Consider the following 20,354-nt stretch of genomic DNA (forward strand, 5'->3'; position numbering starts at 1 on the left):
AGGATCCTATGCTCAGTACATTGCAAAGGAAGAGCTTTGAGTTCTGCTCCTTGATTCAAACCTCCTCCCAAACCAAACTCCACCTTTCCCACGTACAAGACTACAGCTGAAAAGGATCACTGAGGACACATTTTAGGTCAACTCTCTCTTGGTTTACAATACAAGGGAATGGAGATCCTCGACAGAAGTGATTGCTAAGGTCACAAGGCGTGCGCGTGACAAGCTGCACTCTCGGGAACCAAGACTCACTTTCTTCTTTCCTGTGCAGCCTCCTGGGGAGGTGGGGGAGGGGCTGCAGCTGCCGGGGCCCTGGCGTTCCGGGGCGGTCCCTGGCGGCCGTGCATTCCACAACCACCCGAGCACAGCGAGCCGGGTGCCGAGCTGCGCGTGCCGGCCACTCCTGCGCGCTCCCGCCTGCCCGCGGCTCCGAGCTACCCGGCACGTTGACGGCCGAGGTCCGAGGGCCAGGGGTCGCATCCCTCTGCTGTGGAGCCCGCCGTCCCCAGGACATCTAGAGAAGCGTTCCAGCTGCCTCTGCCCCAGGAACTTTTCGCAGACCTGGCACGATCCAGCAGCGGCGGTGGCCGCGGGTTTTCAAAGCAGCTGCGCGGATCTCGGGTGAGTGGGGTCATCGGGTGCCCTTCGTGGGCTCCGGCTCTCGTGCTGCCTCTACCCAAGTGCCCTCCCAACTGCCCTCTTTTTATCTCCTTTTCCCCCCTCATTTCTCCCTCTTCACTACTTCTGCTTTTTCTTATCTCCTTCTGTCCGCCCTTAAGTTCCAGCGACCTTCGGCGCTCGATCTTGAGCCTCCCGGGAGGCCGGAGCTCGTATGGGTGGGCTCCAGCCCTCCGGGAGGCAAGTGTGTTCCGCGTTTCCCTGCCCCTGCCTGTGGTCGCGGGAGGAAAGGGGGAAGCGCGCCCGGTCCTTGAGCAGGTTCTGCTCTCTCTTTGCTCTCCAGGCGCGGCGGCGGAGCTCGGCTCCCGGCCTTAGCGCACCCGCTGTGGGCGCTGCGCTGGCAGTTTGGGTCTTTGCACCCTCCAGAGCAGCAGGCTTTCTATCTTACTTTTCTCAGAGCCCTGCGTGGAAGGCGCCGGAGTTGGAAGTCAGGGGTGGTGGGTTCCAGCCGTGGTTTGTTACTAGCAGTTCTCTGCCTGTGAAATGGGAAAAATACCCTTTGCATTCCGATCAAATGAGAAAGGGAAAGTTCCAAGTATCTTGGAGACAAAGAAGCCTTCCTCCCAAGCTCCTCCTGCCTCTTTATTTAGGGTTGTTTCGACTGCCAGTTCTCCCGCACCGCTCACCCGCCTCCACAAATTCCTTGAGGGTAGGCTCTCTCTCATCCTCAGCACCTGGCACAGGACGCCCAATACTGCCTACTGAATGAAAGAGAGATATAAATCTTAAAAACCTCGTACAACTGTTAAGGTTGCTTTTTGAATTGAGTGGCCAGTCTGGGCTCTTATTCATGCAGCTCCTGACTCACTTGTTCTAGTCTTGTAGGCACCTGGGGGCTCCTGTGTGACCCATTTATCTACAGATTCCCTCGAAGCTCTAGGCTGCAGCGGTGAGAGCCCCTCAGTTATTCGATCATGGAAGATTCCCTGATCATCTGCTAGGATCTGTGATCCCACTGTTGGGGGTAAATAGTCCATAATCCCGCAGGACTGTGAAGGCCTGAGTAGGTGTGGGGGTAAGGGGTTGGGGTGGGAAGAACTGTTTCCCTGGGAGTCAGGAAACACTCTGAGTACCTTGAGGGGTATCCATATCTGGACCTTGCCTTTGCCATCCCCATAAAATAAAGAAGTGGAGGTGGAAAAGTTGGGTGTCTGTGGTTAAATGGGATGTGCTTTGGGGTTATTCAGGCCACTCAGCAATCCTCTGAGCACATTCAAAACAGCCCAGCTGGGCGTCAGGACATCAGGTACTTCTGTAGTAAAACCCAAGAAAAGCCAAGGAGAAATGCTTCTCTGCTCTAGCGGAGACCTCGAGTTTCCAGCGGTCTCGGGGTTATGAATCATGCCACGGGGGTTATAAGTCATGCCCCATCAAATCTTCCCAACACTTGACCACTCAGCGCGTCAGCACTGTGGGCTCCGCAGCACACAAAAAGGTCTGGGGATTTCCCATTTCTGGCCCAGCCTGAGAATCCCTGGGCTGTGGTGAGGTGTTTGAGACAGAAAACCAATCAGATGCTCTACTTTGGGAGCTGAGTACGGCTGGGTCACATACTGGGCTCTGAGGTGTCAGACTAAGGGGACAATAAGAGGTAGGTACAACCTTAGATACTTTCCCAGCCATATTCTGACCCTTCTTTTAAGAAGAGTGCTTCTGCTTCTTCTCCATGAAAGCACTTCTTCTGTTTCTTCTTCTATGTTTTAATAGAAACCCAGAAAATATTTCCGGGGACAGAGGATCTTTATCTTGACTGTCTTACACTGTTGCTATTGGCAGTGGTATCAAAGACAGGCACGTGTCCTCCCACTCACAGTTTGTAAGAGTAAACACTAGTATTACCACACCCTGCTGACCGCTGCCTGGTTGGCCAGGTAAGCTGAATAATGTAACAATAATCATATTTGTTATTGTTTAGTTGCTAAGTTGTGTCCGACTCTTTTGTGACCCCATGGACTGTAGCCCGCCAGGCTCCTCTGTCCATGGGATTTCCCAGGCAAGAATACTGGAGTGGGTTACCATTTCCTTCTCAGAGGATCTTCCTGACCCAGGGATCAAACATGCATCTCCTGCATTGGCAGCAGATTCTTTACCACTGAGCCACCTGACATTTACTGAGCACTTGCTATTAGCCAGGTATTATTCTAAACATTTTATATGTATTAACTCATTTAGTCTTTACCAGAATCCTATGAGGTAGGGATCATCATTGCCTCCATTTTATAGATGAGGAAACTGGGGTCCAGAGAGAGTAGCTTACATATATCACACAGGAAGTAAGTGGCAGAGCTGCAGTTTGAACCCAGGCAGTTTGGCTTTGGGGCCTATACTCCGAACCTCATTGTAATTGAGGGGATCTAGGTTCAGATCTTGCCTCTGTCAATTACTTACAGGGTGACCTGGGGGAGTTAATTGAGAATTTGGCAGCCTCTTGACCAGTGAATCACTAGGCCCCCTAGTATCAGTTCATCTCACTCATAGACAGTGAACCTCAACTGAGAGTGATGTACATCTGGTGTAAAGATTAAGAGTTAGGGAACCAGGAAGGGTAACAGGTCAGAATTATGACTTCTTGGCATATCAGAAAGCAACAAAACAGATCCAGTGACTAAACTGTGTACTTCAAACTGCTTAGTTGTGTACACATACAGCTTCATTATTTTGGTGATTTGGATCCTGGTGGGCTAATTGGGCATGTGAATTGCTGATGACCCACTGCATAGGATAGGATAGGGGGAAAAGACATGGAGGAAGGAGACAAAAAGACAGAGAAGACAACTGGGCTCCCCAGATCAGTTACGATCAAGATGACACATCTGGCACACACATCTCGCCTCCTAACTTCCTGCCTCAGGCTGACACTGACATTCAGGACTTTTCAACAAACCTCTATAGGGACGGAAGATCCTTCTTAACTTGATGCTCTGGCCTCTACTGAGGGACTGTGAAGCATCTGTCTAGCCCTCCCAGACTTCCCGCTTCCTTCTTCTTGGTCAGAGAAGTAAGAAAGGGGGCCAAAACAGGAGACTTTTCTCTTTGAGTGCCCTGGTGGCATCTTAGGGAACATCTTGGGGCTGTTTAAAGATTCATCTTTTTCCCTCACTCTTTTCTAGATTTTCTTGATTGGTTTTCAACCCAACGCCATCCTGACTGGGGCAGGGATCTAGGGGCAGCAGAGTCAGTCTTTGAGAGCTGGCCCTTAAGAGGTCACCTTGTCCATCCTCTCCTATTGACCTACAGGAAACTGAAGCTCAGTTTGAAAGAGGAAAATACTCAAGATCGCACCCTGCATTCATTTTCTAATGCTGTAACAAATCACCACAAATTTAATGGCTTCAAATATATTGTGATACAGTTCTAGCAATCATACGTCTAGTATGGGTCTCCTTAGAGTAAATCAAGGCATCATCAGCTTGTGTTTCTGGAGCTTTGAGGGGACTTGGTACCCTGCGTATTTGAGTTGTTGGTAGAATTCAGTTCTGTGGTTGTAAGACCAAGGTCACTGTTTTCTTGCTGGCTGCAAGCTGAGAGGCATTCCCTCTTCTCAGGCCACTGCATTCCTTGGCTCATAGCCCCCTTTCTCCATCTTCAAAATAAGCAACAGTGAGTCAGATCCTTTTCCTATCATATTTCTCCCACTCTTCTGCCTTCCTTTTCACTTTCAAGGATGCATGTGAGTAGATTGGGTTCACCTAGGTAATCAGGCTAATCTCCCCATCTCAAAGTCCTTAACTTTAATCACATCTGTAAAGTCCCTTTGCCTTGGCTCCTCCCTCTGAGTCATGCTTCCTTGTTCATATTCAAAGTTTTGAGGACCAGGACATGCAGATCTCTGTGGAGTCGTCTTTCTGCCTACCACATACAGTGAGGCCCACTTTAGGAGAATGGCTTGTTCTGGATCACACATCTTGGCAGGAGATTTCCACCACTGTGGTGCACTTGCAGCTCTATCAGTGACACCCCTCTTCCCCCCAGTTCCCCAACAGTCCACCTCATGGAGAGTGTCATTTGTCAGCCCAGCAGCAGCAGGCACTTAGTCAGTGGCAAATAGCAATGGTGGACGGTGGAGGCTTAAACAGGATACTGTGGATTTGGGCCTGGGTTTCTCCTCTGCTGGCTCCCTGCTGATTTCTAAGACTCTGTGATTGGCTGGGTCAGATGGTACGTGCAGTCGTGAATAGCTCTGGCTTGATTTCTAAAGTCTTTGAAATATCTTGGTGTTTTTCCATTTTTCCAGCCACAGAAGAGCAGATAGAAACTCAGGCAGGGAATAAGTCTTTGTACTGTTAAGAATTTTGAAGGCGATAGAAGCCAACTGGGGTAAAATGAGAACAGAGTTCTCCCCAGAGACCTGGGGTCATTGGAGAAAGTCCTCTGGTTTGATTTGTTTCACATTTTTGATACTTGTGTGTCCTGCCCATTCCTTCCTCTGGCCCCTTTCTTTAGAACAAAGCTCCCTGGTGAAATGGACTCCTTGCTGAGTTGGTAAATGCTTGAGGCTAACTATAACACTGTTTCCAAGAGTAAATATGAGGCTGGGATGGCCATTTCACACTGGACTTGGCATGAGGAATCCCCTCCCCTTTTATCAGCCTCCCTGTCCTCTTCAGAGAACAGTGAGAGAAAACTCCATATTCTGGGCAGCAAGTCCCCAGCCCCTACACCTACATCAACGCCCAGCCCCTGAGCACAAGGAATTGAAACTTGAACTTGAACCACCAGCCCAAGCAAGTCGGGAAGAGGGAAGTCTAGAGGATGTTATTCAGAAAGGCCAGTGCTTGTTTGTCTAGTACATATAGGATGAACTGGGAAAGAAAGCGGCCCCATAATCCTTTGGGAACGTACAGAGATCGAATCAGAGGGTGTCATTTTATTTAAAAGATAATGTTTTGACTTTAAGGTCATTGAACAGGGGTAAGCATCCTTTCTGGACCTCCCCCACTAAGTTCCAGGAGTTAAGTCAAATCTAATGTTCCCCAGTCCATATTCATTTCTTTGTCAGTCTTATATTCATCGGACACTTACTGTGTGCTAGGGCCTGTGATGGGTGCTGAGGGAACAGCAGTGAACAAGAGACTTCTCTCTTCTTTGTATTTGCTTCTTCTCTCTTTGTATTTGCATTTGAGTCAGCAAAGATGGCCAATAAAAACAAACAAGCAAAGAGGCCAATCTGAGGCTGTGAAAAGTGTGTGCAGAAAATAAAACAAGGTATGAGACAGAGAATGGCTAGTGGATGAAGGTGGTAATTTAATAGAGAGGGTCTGGAAAGGCTTTTTCAAAGACGTATCGTTTAAAAGTTGAGGTCGTGGTCATTGAGACACTGCATGTTGAAGGGAAGATTTAAGATGATCTAAGTGCATTCTAGGAAGAGCGAACAGCAAACAAAAAGGTCTTGAAATGGGACCAGCCCTCAGGATATAAGTCACTAAGTAGCCCAGCTACTGGGTGGCCAGTGGGATCCCTTCTGTCTGGCCTAAGTGCTTCATTTTTTTCTGACGATCCCACCAGCTCTTTCTGAGGGTGGAGCCTCGGGAAGAGGTGCTGTGAACCAGGCCATGCAGGTAAACCCCCTGGTCCACTGTCCTGTGAGCCATTACCTTGTTGCTGACATTCTGCAAGATGCTTCAAGAGACTCCTCCAGCTTCAGTGACTCAGAGCTGGTTCTAGCGGCCTCCTCTGTGGCCTCCGTGTCTAGCGGAAAGAAAACAGCAGCACTTGGTGCTCAGTCAGAGCTATGGACTAAGTCCACACCTTCAGGAAGTCACCTGCCTCTATCTGCCTTTTCTCCCACTGTGGCATAATTAAGCTTGAAGCAGCAGGAAGTCACTTCTTTTATATTGTGTTCTTCCTTGGAAAACTCCTTGGTGGTAAAACCGGTTGGATAGCCGTTGGCAGTCTCTCAAAAGTTAACTGTTAGCTGCGGTTCAGATGTGGAGAGTGTGCATTTCCGGTGGAAGGTTAAAGATGGGAAGACATCAAAGGCTGTTTGTTTATGAAACTATCACTGCAGTTTCTTGATCAGACACAGAGCAGTCATGGTGCCTAAACTCAGTGGTAGGGGCCACTGAACTTTGTGTGACTTTAGGAGCTGTGGTCGCTAGCTCAGTTTAACATTTATGAAGCCCTTACTGGTGCCTCAGACAGTAAAGAATCTGCCTGCAATGCCGGAGACCTGGGTTTGATCCCTGGGTTGGGAAGATCCCCTGGAGGAGGACATGGCAACCCACTCCAGTATTCTTGCCTGGAGAATCCCCATGGACAGAGGAGCCTGGCGGGCTACAGTCCATGGGATCGCAAAAGTCAGACACGACTGAGCAACTAAGCACACACACTACTGTGTACCAGGCAGTGTCCAAGTAAGTACTTTGTATGCGTTAGCTCATTCAACTTCAGGGCATCCCCGTGAAGAAGTTACTATTATTAGTTAATATTATTCCCATTTTTACAAATGAGACTGGAGCTTTTAAAGGTTAGATTTCCTGCCAAAGCCACTAGCACTACATATGCTCCCAACATACCAAGTAACTCGTCAGCTCTGGGCTTTGTTGATGATGGTTTTCTACTAATCCTGCCCTTCTCCTTGTTTGTTTCTTTTGAACTCCTACATATCTTCAAAGTCCATATGAAAACCCCCCTTTTGGGTGAAGTCTTCTATCTTACATAGACAAAAACAAAGGCATGAGAATTAATATTTTTTTGAGCATCTATTATTTTCTAGGACTCCATACATATTATCTCCTATTATCCTCACAATAGGATGTTGCAGTGCAATGCTTCTAATGTCCTTATTTGGAAGATGAGAAGACCAAGGTTTAGAAATTTTAAATAACTAGCCCAAAGTCACACTTCTATGGGTAAAAAACAGAATTCAAATCAAATACTCTTTCTGCTTTTTTTCCTGCTTGGAGATGGCATATGGTTTGTACCTTCAGTCTACTTCTCTGCCTTTTATTGCAATTTGTGATTGTAATTAATGTCTTTTCCTCCAGAAGAGTGTGAGCTTCTTAAGGAAAAGCACCGTATTTATCTCCACACCCACTCCCCAGTGTTAATCACAGTGCTATGAATGTTTATTGAATTAGACTGAATTGCTACTCTACTAGTTTCATACTTGGACTGGAAAAATAGGTCAGACTAACCAATGCTGCTGCTGGTTGATTTAAAAAAGATCATTAATATGGATTAAGCATCTATCAGCTTCTGTAACGTCTCAGATGGTATTCGGGTTTGATTCCTGGGTCGGGAAGATCCCCTGGAGAAGGAAATGGCAACCCACTCCAGTATTCTTGCCTGGAAAATTCCATGGACAGAGGAACCTGGCAGGCTACAGTCCATGGGACTGCAAAGAGTCAGACATGACCAAGCAACTAACACTTTTACTTTTAAGGATCTATCATCTTTGTTGATAAAGTGAAGTACAGTCCAAGTTGGGATGTTACCAAACTCTAGCCAAAGCGGGTGAATATTTGCTTAGGCCAGAGAGTCCCTGTGGTCAGGGATTGTTAATCAAAGGATGAACATTTGTAGAGTGCTTACTGTTTGTCAGAACACTACTAAGTACTATATGCAATTATCTCATGGAATTCTCCTTAACCCTATAAGGCAGACTATTATTTTCCCATTTTTGTTTTCAGCTGAGTAAATGGAATCATTAGGAAGGTTAAGTAACTTATTCAAGGCAGGTCAGCTAGAAAGTGGTAAATCTCTTGGATTTAAAACAGCCACATTTAAATCCAAGCCAACTGGCCTCCTAGTCTGGCCTTTAACACTACTGTGTAGTCTGAGTGTTTCAGAAATATTTCCTTGTTGTTTCCAAGTATTCTTTATACTTCTATGAACTTCCATCACCTTACCAGATTACAGTAGTTTGAGAATTTGTTGATTTAAGAAATGTTTATTCAGTACCTATACCACTGAGTAGAGAGGGAAGGCAGTCTGTGAGGACAACTGTGCTGGGTACAATCAGTGCTGGGGAAGAACTGTAATCCAGGCAAAGTCCATTCCGCTCCCAGTTTTCAACTTCTATGCATGTTGGCTTTCCCTTCCAGTTTGGTGAAATCTCTCATTACAAGTAGGATTCTGGTGTCTCCCTCTCTTCTCTGATGTTCTTCCCCATGGTGAGGAGTAAATAAGTTACAAGGTTTACCCTTCCCTTCTTCCCTGGGTTGATTTGCATTTGGACCTTAAGTCAAAGAGATGAAACACAAAGGGTGGAATTCTATCCATGACTGATTCTGACAGGACCCTGCTTTGCTTTTTAGCGGTGTGTCTGTGTGTTCCTGGAAAACCATCTCACTGCCTCACCTTTGAGGAAGTTGCTTAGGACTCTGAGCCCAAAGTTCCCCCTAGGTGTTTACAGTAAAAAGGTATAGTCAAGAAGCCTGTGGAAAACAGTATGGAGGTTTCTCAGAAAAGTGAAAATAGAATTACTATATGTTTAGCAGTCCCACTCCTGGGCATATATCCGGACAAAACTTTAATCCAAAATGATACATGCACCCCTATGTTCATAGCAGGACTATTCACAATAGCTAAGACGTGGAAACAACCTCAATGTCCATTGACAGATGAGTGGAGAAAGATGTGGTGAGTGAAGTGTGAAAGTTGTTCAGTCATGTCTGACTCTTTGTGACCCCATGGACTATATAGTCCATGGAATTCTCCAGGCCAGAATACTGGAGTGGGTAGCCTTTCCCTTTTCCAGGGGATCTTGCCAACCCAGGGATTGAACCCAGGTCTCCCTCATTGCAGGCAGATTCTTTACCAGCTGAGCCACAAGGGAAGCCCAAAGACATAGTACATATATACAATGGAATACTAGTCAGCCATAAAAAAGAATGAAATAATGCCATTTGCAGCAACATAGATACAACTAGAGATTATCATACTAAGTGAAGTAATTCAGAAAGAGAAAGACAAATACCATATGATATCACTTATATGTGGAATCTAAAATATGACGCAAATGAACCTACCTGTGAAATACAAACAGACCACAAACATAGAGATCAGACTTGTGGTTGCCAGTGGGGAGGAAGTTGGGGGAGGGATGGAGTGGGAGGTTGGGGTTAGCAGATGTAAGCTATTGTGCATAGAATGGAGAAACACCAAAGTCCTACTGTGTAGCACAGAGAACTATATTCACTATCCTATGATAAAACACAATGGGAAAGAATATGAGAAAGAATATATATGTATAACTTGAATCACTTTGCTATACAGCAGGAATTAACACAACATTGTAAATCAACTATACTTTGATAAAAAACAAGGAAGCCTGGCTGGCTCTCATTCTTTATATTAGTTCATTCTCTATCACTGCTGACTTCAACCTGCTGCCCTACTGCCTTCTCCTGACTCCCATCTGAAATGGGATAGTGATGGAGTTGAAAGAGAGTGCTGCAAATCTGGAGACCTGAGTTGTCCCCTGAGTCCTGCCATTAAATTGCTTTGATGACCTTGGGTAAGCCATGTCCTTCATCTGTAAAATGGAAGGTAGACTAAAGTAGATAGTGTCTAAATCCTGTGTAGATTTCTAGAATATCATTGGTTTGAAGAAGTTTCATCTCCGCAGAACACTCAGTAGGATGTAATATTGCTGTATTAGTTTTCTATTGCTGCCATAACAAATTACCACACTTTAGTGGCTTAAAACATACATATATAATCTTAGTTTCCCTGAGTCAGGAGTCCAAATACAGTTTAGCTGGGTCCTTACAGAGATGCAGTCAAGATGTCAGCCAGGCTGCCCTGTCATCTGGGGGACCCAATAGGGAAGAATCTGCCCACAGCTCTTTCGGGTTGTTGGTAGATTTGTTTCTTGCACCTCAAGGCCAGCAGAAAAGTATCGTTGACCTAGGGAAGGTTTCAGCTTTCTTTTAGCCTTCCACCTTATTAAGTCAGACCCACCCAAGGTAATCTTTCTGATTATAAAGCCAGCAATTCTGGGGCCTTAATTACATCTGCAAAATCCCTCACCCTTGTTATGTGACCTAACCTAATCACAGGGTAACTCCAGGGAACAGATTGTGGGAGCCATCTTAGAATTCTGCTTCCTGTCATTGTTTTACAGAAATAGCCTGTTTGCAGTTATAACTGGAGCATATTCTTTCCTGAGTCAGGTCAAATGACTTAGCATATGAAATCAGTTCTAAAACTTACTTGTTCCTACACTAAAACTACCCTGCTTTGAACTTGCTTTTGGAACACAATATATTATGCTTCCCTTTATTCTTATATAATTATCCTCCAAGTTATTTTCTTCCAATACTGTTCATGAATATATAGTTATGCATTGTTGTTGTGTCAGTCGCTCAGTCATGTCCAACTCTTTGCAAACCCATGGGCTGTAGCCTGCCAGGCTCCTCTGTCTGTGGGATTCTGCAGGCAAGAATATTGGAGTTGGTTGCCATTCCTTTCTCCATGGGGTCTTCCTGACCCAGGATTCAAACCCAGGTCTCCTGCATTGTAGACAGATTCTTTATCATTTGAGCTATTGAGGAAATAATTTAAATTTAACTTATTTTAAGTTAGTTTTTCTATTTGAAATCATATATTGTAAAAAAATACTAAAGAGTCATCTTTGTCCTTAGGTGATTCTTAAAAGTATTTTGTTCCATCAATATTTGAGAGAGATGTATTGAACTCCCCCACCATAATTGTAAATTTGTCTATTTCTTATAATTCTGAGATTAAGTATATAAAAATTAAAAATCATTGGATCTTTTGTTATCTCTAGTTATACTTTTTACTTAAATGTCTACTTTGTTCAATGGTAAAACAGCTCTACTAGCTTACAGAATTCATGATGGATGGTATTTCTTTTGTTTCCAATTACTTTCAATATTTCTGAACCCCCATGTGTCTCTTGTAAAAGGTATTTATATTTTTATATACTCTGATAGTTTTTGTTAGTTTTGGTTTAAATCTACTATTCTTTATGTGCTTTCTATTTGTGTCACACGTTCTATTCCCCTCCCCTTCCCTTGTTTTCTCTGGAAATTATGTATCCATTTACTACTGTTAAATGGCTACCCTAGAGATTACAATATACATCCTTAATTTCACAAAGTTCAGTGTTACTAGTTATTTTGCCCTTTCCCAGAAAATAAGAACACTTTGATTCTGTTTCTTCTCCTTATTATTATTGAATATTTAAATTTTCTATTTTATCTAAAATTTTATTTCATCTTAATTCTCAGTTATTTTTGTTCACTTTAAAGAAATCATTGTTTTCTAGATTGCATTGTTTCTGATGAGATGTTAGCTATCAGTCTAATTGGTTTTCACTTGAATATAATCTTTTTTTCTCTTTGTCTTTGATTTTCAGCAGATTTACTATGATGCACCTAACTATGGATTTTACTTGCTCTAACTAGAACTTTATAGGGCTTCTTGAGTTTGTGAATTCATATATTTAATCAGCTTTGAAAAATTCTGCTATTTCTTACTGTAATGTTTTTTCTTCCCCATTCTGTCTTCTTTCTAGGACTCCAATTACATGGATGTTGTATTGTGTCACTGCTTCCTCTATACCCCTCACCCAGTTTATTTTCCATCCTTTTATTTCCCTGCATCATTATATTTTTTTCCCTCTGATCCTCCAGTTCACTAATTCTTTTTTTCGGCTATGTTTCATCTGCTGTTAAGCCTATTCACTGAATTTTTATTTTCAATTATTGTATTCTTCAGTTCTAGAATTTCTATTTGGCTCTTTTAAAAAATCTGTTGTGTTCTTTCTTATAGTTTTCAGTTCTCTGTCAAAATTCTCAATCTTGTTTTATTTTCTCCTCAAACATATTAATCAAAGTTACTTAAAATGTGTGTGTCTGACAACTGCAATATCTGGAGCCCCTGTAAGTCTTTTTCTATTGTCTGTTGTTTCTGATGTTTCCATTCTAGTCGTTTTGTCTTTTTTCCCTGCTGCTTATTTTTAGTTATGATTGGACATTATATTTGAATAAGAAATTTGAATAAAAGTTTGAATTGTGCTGTTATCTCCTCTACAGTGGATGTAAGTTTGCTTCTGCCAGACACCTGGAGGTGCTAGCAATCTAGAACAAGCTTAATTCAATTTCAAGGACTGTGATGATTCAAAGCTGGGTTGCAGTCTTGCGGTTTAGTATACTTCTTGTTCACTCCTGGCACTAAGAGTGCTCTTTGAAGTCCAAACCCAAAATGCAAGGGCTTTATTCTCTCTGTCTTGGCAATCTTATACTCCTGAGTCTGTCAGAAACACTGTTAGTCTCCATCCTTCATTAAGGGAGATGCTGCTTTAAATACCAGGCTTACCTCCCTGGATTTGTCTTCCCCCAGATCTTAGCCTGGTAATTCTTCATTATTTTGCTATTTCTTAGTGCCTTTGAGCAGATTTTTTTTTGGGGGGGGTCTAATTTTTCTAGTTGTCCTCAGTAAGAAAACAGGTCAAAATTATCTAGCTTGACATTACCAGAAGTGAAAATCCTAATCTTTACAGATTCTCTTTTTCTTTTTTTTAATTGAGGTACAGTTGGCATATAACAATATATCAGTTTCAGGTGTACAACATAAATGATTCACAATATGTATATGCCATAAAATAATCACCACAATAACTCTAGTTACCATCTGTAACCATACAAAGTTACAAAATATTTTTTATGATGAGAACTTTTAAGATTTACTCTCATCACTTTTCAAATATGCAATACAATGTTCTTGACTATGGTTACCATGCTGCCTATTTGTTAATCAAATTTTTTTGTTGAGTTGTATGAGTTCTTTATATATTTTGATTATTGACCCCTTGTCAGATATATGCTTTGCAAATATCTTCTCCCATTTAATAGGGTTGCCTTTTTATTTTGCCGATGGTGTCCTTTGCTGTGCAGAAGCTTTTTAGTGTAATGTAGTCCCACTAATTTAATTTTACTTTTGTTGCTCTTGCCTTGGAGTCAGATCCAAAGAATCTTTGCCAAGAGCAGTGTCAAGGAGTTTACTGTCTATGCTTTCTTCTAGTTTTATGGTTTCAGGTCTTTAATCTACTTTGAACTAATTTTTATATATGGTGTAAGATACTAGTCTTGATTATTTTGCATGTGGCTGTCTAATTTTCCCAATGCCATTTGTAAAAGAGACTATCCTTTCCTTATTGTATATTCTTGCCCCCTTTGTAGTAAGTTAATTGACTATATGTGTGGGATTATTTCTGGGCTCTCCATTCTGTTCCAGTGATCTGTGTGTTCATTTTTATGCCACTGCTATTTTTGTGTGTTATTACTATGATTTTGGGGCTTCCCTGGTGTCTCAGACAGTAAAGAATCGGCCTGCAATGCAGGAGACCCGTGTTCAACCCCTGAGAAGATCCCCTGGAGAAGGAAATGGCACCCTACTCCAGTATTCTTGCCTGGAGAATCGCATGGACAGAGGAGCCTAGTGGGCCCCATGGGCCCTAGATAGAGTTACTAGTCCTGATAGTGCTCAGCCAAAAACCACATTGGTCTATCAGAGAGGTGAAAGTTACTTGTGGGGGAAGGGAGTCTCACAGTTGAAAGGTAGATAGCACAGATGAGACACTTTGAATTCAGTTATTCTAATACTTCTGACTTGTAGAAATTTTTAATTTATGAAATTTATACATATATATGTATAAATATATATATATAGTTGGCACTAGAAGATTTGCCAGATGATAGAATTGACTGGAAGGATTATTATCTTGTAAACAAACTTTCAGTTGCTTAAGAAAAACAGTCCCAGAAGTAAAACTTGATGTTTCAGAATCAGGCAGCAGGGAACCTGCACTTTCCTTCCTGCTGCTGCTGCTGCTGCTGCTGCTGTCACTTCAGTCGTGTCCGACTCTGTGTGACCCCATAGACAGCAGCCCACCAGGCTACCCCGTCCCTGGGATTCTCAGGCAAGAACACTGGAGTGGGTTGCCATTTCCTTCTCCAATGCATAAAAGTGAAAAGTGAAAGGGAAGTTGCTCAGTCGTGTCCAACTCTTAGTGATCCCATGGACTGCAGCCCACCAGGCTCCTCCGTCCATGGGATTTTCCAGGCAAGAGAAGTGGAGTGGGGTGCCATTGCTTTCCTTCCTAGTTTGGACCAAATAGACTACTTGATGGATGGGATGAATATTCTACCTTTGGAGAAGGTACAATGTTTTCCTCCTTTGAAGGAACTACAATTTTTTACTCTTTCACTTAGTCTTGTTAGTAGATATAAAATAGTCCTTTTGGGTTTCTTAACTTTTCCACTGAATTGTCTAAACCGTTTAAGTTTGTGGTCTAAAGTGGAGCCAGGGTGTCTCCAGGTCACAGGGCAGGTGGTGTAGGGCCTGGAAGGCACCTGTGATTGACAACGCAGTAGCTTCTTTGTCCGTTCAGGGTGACTTTAACATAGTCTTTTAGATAAACATTGAATATATGTTAAAGTTCATCTTTCATTAATGAGGTAAATAGCAGATAAAGTATGCCAGTTTGAGTTAACAAGAATTTAGGCCTGACTGCTGTTTTGCCTCCCATGGTCATAAAAACATTGTATTTTTAATCAACGATAAGGTTAAATTTATGACATGGTTTGTGCCATATCCTCCGACATGACCTATTAATCAGAAATCACAAGTGATATATCTGCATAGCAAACAATGAGCTTGTTGATCTATAGTTACTCATTAGATGTATCAAGAAACAGTTTTACATCCTCACAAGGCGCCAATCACCCAGATGCCAGAGGTCAAACAGAAGTCAGCTAGCAGCAGCTTAGCTGAGTCCTGCTTTTTCTCAAGTAAAATTTTCTAGCATGCCATTAATAGTGCTGAACATATGGTTTGTGTAGTTCCTCTTTTGGGGAAAAATTTTTTTTCTTTCACAGTGGGGAGAGGTGGAAGTGACCGGAATCTCTGTTACGTGGGAGGGAACAGGTCATCAGAGAGCACGTGGGAGCACTCAGAGGATTGAAACAGGGAGATGGAGCCCCCGGTGCCCTCTGACACGTGGCCGTGTGTATGTCCAGCCTTAGAGCCCCGGAACAGGGGCTCCAGAAGGGTCCTCTGAGAACATTACGGCCGGTGGCTTTCAGTCTGTGTTTTGAGAAGCCCAAGGGGTCAAGGAGCAGCTAAACAGTTCTGCTGTACCAAGTGAGCAGGCTAGCTGGGAAAAATTATGTTCACAGATTTTTTCAGTTACAAGAAAAAAATGACTTCAATTTCATCATAAAATGTACATTTTGGTGTTACGGTTTAGTATTGCTTTTAGTTTGAATTGTTTATATGAAGGGGGTGGGCACCCTAGTGTCTAGTGTTTAATGCCTGCTCTAAGGATGTTTATACAGCTCTGCTGATGAGATAGGACCCCCAACCCACTCTCTCTGGGCCCTCCCCAGCAATCTGGAGCAGCTCCAATTTTATCTGTTTCTGTGATTGGGTTTTAAACAATTTCATGTGTGAGAAAATAATAGTGATATAGTCTAGAATACAGATTAGAGACCGAGTTTCTTTTATTCATCTATTTGTTCTGATTTGTTTCAGTTAGGGTCAGTGATCTGATCAGATTTAGGTCTTTGAGTGATTATTCTGGAAGGGGGTGGGCTTGAAGTTGAGGGAAAACCTCAGGACCTCAGTTTTGCCACCTAGGAAACAAGGCTGATGTTAGCTTCAGTGGGTTTTGGTTGTGGATCAGCCCTGGAGCTCAAGTTCCTGTAAATAACAGGTTTTCCTTATGAAAATCAGCCAGGGAGATTATGTGTTCCTGGCATTTGGAGTTCCAGAGACTGTTTGATGTTAATGGGTTTACCAGAAAGGGCTTTTGTGGGGTTCTTTTGGCCCAAGGCAAGCTAGCTATTGATGTAATCAGGAGACCACAACGGATGATTTCCCCCACCCCGTCTCTCTTCAACAGTGTGCTTCTCCTGTGACTCACGCTTCAGTACCTTAGACCTTGGAGAAAGTGACCTTGTTTCTGAGGCTGAGGCAGGGGCCGGCCTGTGCCTCTTCCTTCAAGGCCTGATAATCCCCCTGACTGATAATCTGGTGGCCTGGAGAGCCTTGCCAGAGGCCTCTCCTCCATCCTAGAACTTGCCCACATCTATCCAGACTGACTACAGAGTACAGAGGAATCAGTTCCCACAACATGGAGCCAGGAAGAGTTGTAGAAGCCATAGAGATCATCTCGTCCAGGGGTTCCCAAACCCAGCTGCACATTCAAATCACCTGGGAAACATGGGGAACAAGGTCCCTCTGGCGTCTAATTCTCTGTAATGGGACTCTGAATCGACATTTTTTAAACTGTCCTAAGGTGGTTTTCACTTAGCATGGTTTACGGCATTTAGTGACTTGGAACAGTGCATGGTGTATAGCAAGCACTCTATATTTGTTAAATCAATGAATGGAAATTGTTGCACAGTAGTCCATTATATGGGTATACTCTACTATATACGGCTACTTCTGTTGTGTTGGTTTCTATAGCAAATGGTGCAGAAACAAACTTCCTGGTATGCACGTCTTGGAGGCTGTACCTCGGGTATGGTAATCAGTAAACTTACTTAACGCAACCACAGTAGGCACAGAGCCAAAAGCCATGAAAAAGGAAAGGTTACTGATGCAAGGAGAAGCAGGAAATAGGACTGAAATTGGGAATTTTGCCCAGGACCTTGAATCACAGAATTATAGATCTTTGAGATCTAGAAGGAACCATAGGAGATTGTTCTAGCCTGTGACTTCTGGGCAGAGAATGTATCACACCTGTGGCTTTCGGGTTGCATACTTACCTGGGGAGCCAAAGAGAACTCACTGGAAAAGTGTGTGTCTGGGGGCTGCGGGATCTTTAAAATTTTTGACAGGAACATTGACATGTGACACCTCTCAGACATTGTGACAACTACTAGCTCAAGACAGTTTACAGTCTGACATTAATCATACTGCATTCCTTTTGGTGGTGCTACATTTTGTGATGCTGAGTCTTTGGCGGTTGCTCTGATAGGGCAAGCACTGCGCACAAATGAACGTGGAAGAGGAAGCGAGCACGGCCCCATCCCATCTGACTCCACAGCTCAAGAAGGTGTGCAGTGCCTCACAGTTGCACACGTGTCGTTAGGAAGTAACTGGCTCAGAATGAAATACAGACTTTTTTCTTTCAATTTGTGTGTATTATTTTTTGCAAACAGCCATGCCTTTGTTAGGACATAAATGCTTAGTAAATTGAACCTAACTACATGACAAATGGAACCACAAGGTATTTCTTTTGTCCTGGAGTGCTGTGAGAAAATTACTGACACAAAGGATGCTGTGAATCAAAAAGTTTGGGGACAACTGATTTACGTCTTTTAGCTGCAAGTGAGAGAAACTAAACGGACACTGGCTTCAGCAAAACCAGAGTATTATTCGCATATATACCTGGGATGTCCAGGGTTGCAGATAGTGTCAGATTGGCTGTGTTGGGGTGCTCACCTGAGGTTGTCAAGACTCCACTTCTCTTTCCATGTCTAGGACATGCTCTCACATGTGGATGAGATAGCCCCATGCCCATCCTTTCCAGACTCACATCCTTTCATTTTAGCAATCCCAACAGAAAGCATCATCTTTCTCAATAGTTTGCGCACAAAAGTTCCGGGAGGACTTTGGTTGACCTAGCCCGAGTTATTTGCCTATCCCTGAGTAGAGGCTTTGGAGATCTGTAACGGCCAAGCTTAGGTCACAGTCTTTCCCTGTGCTCCGGTGCGTGCCTTAACTAAACCACACAGAAAAGGTAGGTTCTCCAGGAAAAAGGAGGTTCTGTTACCAGAAGAGGAGAAGGGGTGCAGGACCAAAACCAATGAATTTTCCACCTTACAGATGAGGGAACAGTCTGGGGGTATAATTTTCCACCTTACAGATGAGGGAGCAGTCTGGTGGTATAATTTTCCACCTTACAGATGAGGGAACAGTCTGGGGGTATGATAGTTTAATAGTTCAACATGGAGGCTCTGGAGTCCTAGCCATCTGGCTTTGTTTCCTTGGGCAAATTAACTACATCTACACCTTTTAAGGCTTTAGTGTCTTCATCTCTAAAGTGGAAATAACTGAAGATAAAGGCCAAGAAATAAAAAAGCACAATGATAATAGTCCCTACCTCAGAGGGTTGGTGGTTGAAGTAAGGACTGAGTGCGTTAATACACATAAAGTGCTTAGCCTAGGGCCTGGCATATAGGAAGCCCACAGTAAATGAGGCTTTTATTATTATTAATCAGGCAACATCAATAAGTACACAGCAGCTGGTAGGTGACCTACCTTCTGACTCCTAGAGCAGGTTTCCATCCAACTAGGAAGGCAGGGAGAAGGCACAGAACGGTGATTTGCTCTTTCCTGTTTGTTGCAGAGTGGAGCAGCATGGAAGCCACCAGCCAGATCCCCATGGAAGTTGTGCTCCCCAAGCACATCCTGGACATCTGGGTCATTGTCCTCATCATCCTGGCCACCATTGTCATCATGACCTCCTTGTTGCTGTGCCCGGCCACCGCAGTCATCATCTATCGCATGCGATCCCATCCCATCCTGAATGGGGCCGTCTGAGAACCTCCCGGGAGGGGCGGGTGAGGGATGAGGACAGTGTCCTGACCCCCAGCATCTTCCCCTTTCCTAGAAAAGCAGCAGGGGGAACTTTGCAGCATGGACTTTGGAGCTCGACATGTGAGGAGACCTGAGTTCTGGCTTTGATTCTGCCACTGGCCAGCGGTGTGAGTTCGGTCCAGGGACCTAATTCCATGAGTTCCAGGTTCCTTATCTTCCAAACGGGGATCATGCTCCCTGCTGTCCTACCTCATGGGGTTGTGAGAACACATGACTTGGTGGAGGTTAAAGCTTGTTAGTGAGCAGATTCACAGGTGTTAACTGTTGGCTGTTGATCAGCTTTGAAGAACCATAGACCCTTATTACTGATGAGAGCCTTCAAGGTGGTGAGGGAGACCCTGGGGCAGAGCAGCCTTGCCAGTGACCCTCAGGTGAAATGAAGCAAAAACTTCATTCCAAGGGACCTCGTTCCAAGGGACCAACAGCATGTGGCTCAATGTTGTTTTCTTTGAGGTGCCACTCCCTCAAGTTTTCTAATTTGGGAGGGAATTAAGTGTGGCAGGGGGAGGGAGATGGGTGGATCTTCCCAAGACACCAGAAGCTCTGCCCCCGTGCAATCTGGAGGGGGCTCCACCATTTTTTGGCAATGACAAGGGATCTGGGGTGATGGACTTCATTTTGCATTAGATTTGCAAAGCTCTGACACTCAAGCAGTGTTGGCAAATGCAGAATGGCTGAGTTCCCTGGCCAGCTTTCAGGATCTCAGCCCCCATCCCCTGTGAGCTCCTCTGCCCCAGCTCCTGCATAAGACATACTCCCTTCATTCCCTCCCGCCAACACTACAACCATTCCAAGGTATAGGCTTATATTTTAAGAGATATTCCCAGGAATTTGAAACTAACTCAAACAACAATGTTTATTTTTAATGCTATGACTTATATTTATATGTATAGAGAGATTTCTGGACTACTCGAGCTTTTTGGTCAAAACCAGGAGCATCTGGAGATTGGTTAAATTATGTAAGAAGATAGCACAGGTTATCAGGATATTATTGTGTGAAAATTATATACTTTTACTTTGATCTGATTTCATTGATGTACACAATTAATTTCCAATAAAGTGCTAGAATGTAGAATGAACATGTCTGAAGTCTTTCTTTT

General features: G+C 43.7%; 1 protein-coding gene across 1 annotated transcript; it reads left to right on the forward strand.

The window, feature by feature from the left end:
• The first annotated feature begins 332 nt into the window (after positions 1-332).
• On the forward strand, positions 333-20,333 carry SMIM3 (small integral membrane protein 3). The gene is made up of 2 exons (XM_061424059.1): positions 333-618; positions 19,004-20,333. The coding sequence occupies exon 2, from the start codon at positions 19,015-19,017 to the stop codon at positions 19,195-19,197; it is 183 nt and encodes a 60-aa protein (XP_061280043.1). The 5' UTR covers positions 333-618; positions 19,004-19,014; the 3' UTR covers positions 19,198-20,333.
• The last annotated feature ends 21 nt before the right edge of the window (positions 20,334-20,354 follow it).

Source organism: Bos javanicus, chromosome 7 (genome assembly GCF_032452875.1).
Source record: "Bos javanicus breed banteng chromosome 7, ARS-OSU_banteng_1.0, whole genome shotgun sequence".
Taxonomy (NCBI): domain Eukaryota; kingdom Metazoa; phylum Chordata; class Mammalia; order Artiodactyla; family Bovidae; genus Bos; species Bos javanicus.

Coding starts and splice junctions, on each gene's coding strand:
- SMIM3 (XM_061424059.1), top strand. CDS start 19,015: ATGGAAGCCACCAGCCAGATCCCCATGGAAGTTGTGCTCCCCAAGCAC.